Source organism: Henckelia pumila, chromosome 2, assembly GCF_033568475.1.
Source record: "Henckelia pumila isolate YLH828 chromosome 2, ASM3356847v2, whole genome shotgun sequence".
In the NCBI taxonomy this organism is placed as follows: domain Eukaryota; kingdom Viridiplantae; phylum Streptophyta; class Magnoliopsida; order Lamiales; family Gesneriaceae; genus Henckelia; species Henckelia pumila.
In genome coordinates this window covers 88,530,620-88,534,426 of record NC_133121.1, presented here as the reverse complement: position 1 = coordinate 88,534,426, position 3,807 = coordinate 88,530,620, and the positions used below count along the sequence as shown (strand labels likewise).

Below are 3,807 nucleotides of genomic sequence, written 5' to 3'. Positions count from 1 at the left end.
GTCTAATATTAATTTTTGTGCTGACTATAGTCTAGACAAGGTTGTGACTTGTGTGAGTGATTCAGAAATGGATGGTTTTGCATTTTTGACATTGATTAATTTATACGTTTCCTTAAAAAAAAAAAAAAAAAAATGCAACTTTATTGGTGGAAAGAGTCTAAAGACCAGTCAAGGGGTAAAAGTGTAATTCCACAGGCCCACGTTAACGCATAAAACAGTCGGCTACAAAAATCAGCCAAATCCACACACGCATTCGCCCACGCACAGCCCACAAGAAACCTCGAGGCGGTGTTTTCCGTTGGAATCGCCATTTATACCTCTCCACTTTTCCCATTCTTTAAACAACCCTCTTCTTCCTTTTCAAGATTTTAATTTTATATTAACTTTATATATATATATATTATATAGACCGCCTTTTTTAAGCCGTCTTTGTACAGCAGTTTTTTTTCAAAAAATCCAGCTTTATAAATTGTTTTCTTCTTCAAGGATACGGTTTTGAAATAATATATGTTCCTAAGCTATTTCGATCGTACAGTATTATTATATACTGATTCTTGAATGCATATATGCTTCCTTTGAATTAGTGGCCAAGTATTCATCTTTCTTTCCTCTTTGCATATATTCCTTGATTTTCTTCTTTCTTGATTGAGACCATTGATCCCTCTTCGTATGTTATGGAATTAATTTATTTTTCAAAGTCCCGATTCTGTGAAGAATCTGTTCATGGTTGGTTGTCCCAGTTCTTGTTTTCTTGTTAGACTCAGTCATTAGAACAGGGAAGATTATAATTAAGTTTCCTTTTTTTCTTTTCCTTGTTTCACCGTTCCCATTCAGTTATTTTTCATCATGCCGAAACGGTTTTGAGTTTTTCCACCATTTAATTGGAGACCAAGTTAACTTTTTCTGCAAGTTTCTGAGTTTCTTCTAAGTCGGTCCCCTGGTCAGCAAGAAATAGGAGTTTAAACTTGTTTTCTCATACAGTAAAAAATCAATGGCTGATTATTCCCAAAGATGGAAGGCTTTGGCGCCGGATACGGCCGCAACACCCGCGATCTTTGTTCCTTTCAATTCGAGCGCTGAAAACTTGTACACTGGTAGTAATCTTGATCAGGATGATTATGCACCTTCTGATTGCGAGAGCGGGATCTCCGCTTCCGGGACTCAAAATGTTCAAGAGTTACAGCAGTTTTCTGGCAAGGAATTGATTAGAATGGATGAAGGCGACAAGATTCACGAGACTATCAAGAAAAAAGTGGTTTCAAGTCTGAGTTCTTGTGGATTCAATGCTCAAGTTGAGACCATTCAGAGGAACGATTTCTCCGGCATCATGAGCCGAGCGAGGCAGTTGTCTTTCGGTATATATGAAAAAGCTATGGAGAGGAACTGCAATGGTAATGCTAATGTGAAGTATGCTTGGTATAGCGCCCCGAAGCATGAGATTGACAGTATTCTTTCGCATGGCTTCGGCCTTCCTACTAGCACTGGAGCACATGGTCGCGGCGTTTATCTGTTTCCTGTTGATCACATTGGTGAAAGGTATAATAATGATCTAAACCTTTTCCACTCTTTGTATTTCATTAGTTTTAGTGTCTTCTTATTTGTCTTGATTGGTCTGTTAATTCGATTATACTTGTGATCCAGTATGCAATCATTGGTTGCTGATGAAGATGGGCTGAGGCATGTGTTACTTTGCCGGGTAATACTGGGAAGGATGGAGGCTGTTCCTGTCGGATCAGGCATGTATAATCCGAGTTCGGAAGAATTTGATTCTGGGGTCGACAATTTGTTGTCTCCAAGAAAGTATATAGTTTGGACCTCGAGCATGAACACACGTATATTGCCAGATTTTGTGGTCAGTTTCAGGACATCCTATAGTCACGGTGGTGAGGATTCAATCCCAAGTACTAATTGATTTTATCATCTTCTTGCATGCTCTTTGTAATATGATGCACGAAAAATTTGATTGCAACTTTGTCCTTGCAGGATTTCAGGGGATCCCACAAACTTGTAAACGACCAAATTCAGATTGGATGCCATTCGCTACGCTGATAAACGCTCTCTCCAAGTTCTTGCCGCCTGATGCCATAACATTGATCACTAAGCATCACAGTGAACACAAAGTAAGCGCTTCTACTCACTCATTCTGATTTAGGAGAAGGGCAACACTGAAATTTTTGGGTTAAATGTAATTTTAATTTGCTGCATTATCTTGTGAAACAGAAGCAGAAGATCACAAGGCATGAAATGATTCAACGTGTGAGACATATAGCCGGGGACAAGTTACTGATCATGGTCATAAAATCATATCGAGAAAAGGTACTGTTTAGTATTCCAACTTAGTTGATGAATTGTTTTCTTGTTTCTTGATTTTGTGTTTTTGAGATAAGAGTGTGATGTGTTCTCTCTTTCAATGTATGTCGCAATGCAATTATAATCGATTTAAATAACCTGATTCTCACCTCTTTCACGGGGATCATATATGAGAGGAGTCACTTATTCTAGAATGATTCATGAAGAAAGAAACAAGTAGAAAGTTATCTTGGTTTTAGGCTTTTAGTTGTGACTCCAGTTGTAATTTAGTCATCAAACGACGCAATGACGCTACTAGAACTGTGAATCGCTGTTTCTGTTATTTGTAGGATCCACGTTTCCATTACACTTCTGGATATGTCTCCAATCACTGATACATGAGTTTTTTTGGGGTAAATCACCTGAGCTATGCCTGCATTTTTGACAAAGTAACACAACTCTGATATCCTCCGAAGTAATCATACAATTTTGAGTACGAACATGTCCAACTGCCCAAGATCTCACTCCAACCTTAGTTTGTCGAGCAGCCCTTGTGTGCTCCTCTGTCGGTTCCCACGTAGTTTCGGTGCTGGTCTTTAGCCGTATTCTATTCTTTCTTCTGCTGCGAAAAATCACGGAGAATGAAAGATTACATTAGAAGGAAAATGGCTCTGCTTACTACTTGTAGGGGGTAGCTTTTAATTGGTGTCTTTCTTGAAATCGAGCTTAGTTTAATTTGAGTTGAGTGATTAACATTTCTGTTGTTGATGCAGATCAAACCATCCCATGGCAACATCATAAAGCAATTGAACAGAAGAAATTGAGCTCTCACGAAGAACAGAGATTATATTTTTAACTTTGATGGAGGTTGCCGATCAATAAACAAGAACTTCACCAAATACACACTTTAAAGATTATACTGTATTTCTCATCGCCTTCGTTTGTTTTCCATAATGCAACCCTTAACTTGATCCAAGACAATACAACATTACACTGCTTTTCGTTCTTTAATTAAGACGAGGTTGTCTAGTCTAGCCTTGAGTATTCCAATATGACGAGATTTGTAATTTTCGCTTGATGAATTTGGGTTTGTTATGAGATTGAGATTTGTTGCTCTTTGATGAAATGTATGGCGGGTAGAGGCTTTAGTTTTAAGCATCGTCCTATGCTGTATTAGTTGCGATGCTCGGATATGTTTTCGATCATTCAAAATATGAAAATGAAGAGAATTTTAATTTTTAAGTTCGAAATGCAAATTTTTATAGCAGAAATGTGTGTGGTTTCATTCGGACTCCATTCGGACCAAATTTCACTGTTCGGTTGGATTAAAATCTTCTTCGGATTTCAATTTGGTTTAACCGAATTTCTATTTATTTAATTATTTTTTATTTATTTATTAATAAATAAATGAAAACAAATAAAAATGTATTAAAAACAATTAAAAATAATTAAAAACCCGGTTTTCGATTCGGTTCGATTCACCGATCTAAAAAACCAAACTGAAAAAATGAAAAACTG

The 3,807-nt window shown here is 37.2% G+C and overlaps 1 protein-coding gene across 2 annotated transcripts; it reads left to right on the top strand.

Annotated features, from left to right (window-relative positions):
* Positions 1-338: 338 nt before the first annotated feature.
* Positions 339-3,531, top strand: LOC140882229 (probable inactive poly [ADP-ribose] polymerase SRO5). 2 transcript variants are annotated; one of them, XM_073288087.1, is made up of 6 exons: positions 339-1,536; positions 1,642-1,883; positions 1,984-2,120; positions 2,221-2,316; positions 2,640-2,702; positions 3,063-3,531. In XM_073288087.1, exons 1-5 carry the CDS (start codon positions 992-994, stop codon positions 2,682-2,684), a joined length of 1,065 nt encoding a protein of 354 aa, XP_073144188.1. In that variant the 5' UTR covers positions 339-991; the 3' UTR covers positions 2,685-2,702; positions 3,063-3,531. The 2 variants fall into 2 exon arrangements, with proteins under 2 accessions (XP_073144188.1, XP_073144187.1); XM_073288086.1 differs by lacking the exon at positions 2,640-2,702 and having other exon boundaries at positions 341-1,536.
* Positions 3,532-3,807: the final 276 nt, after the last annotated feature.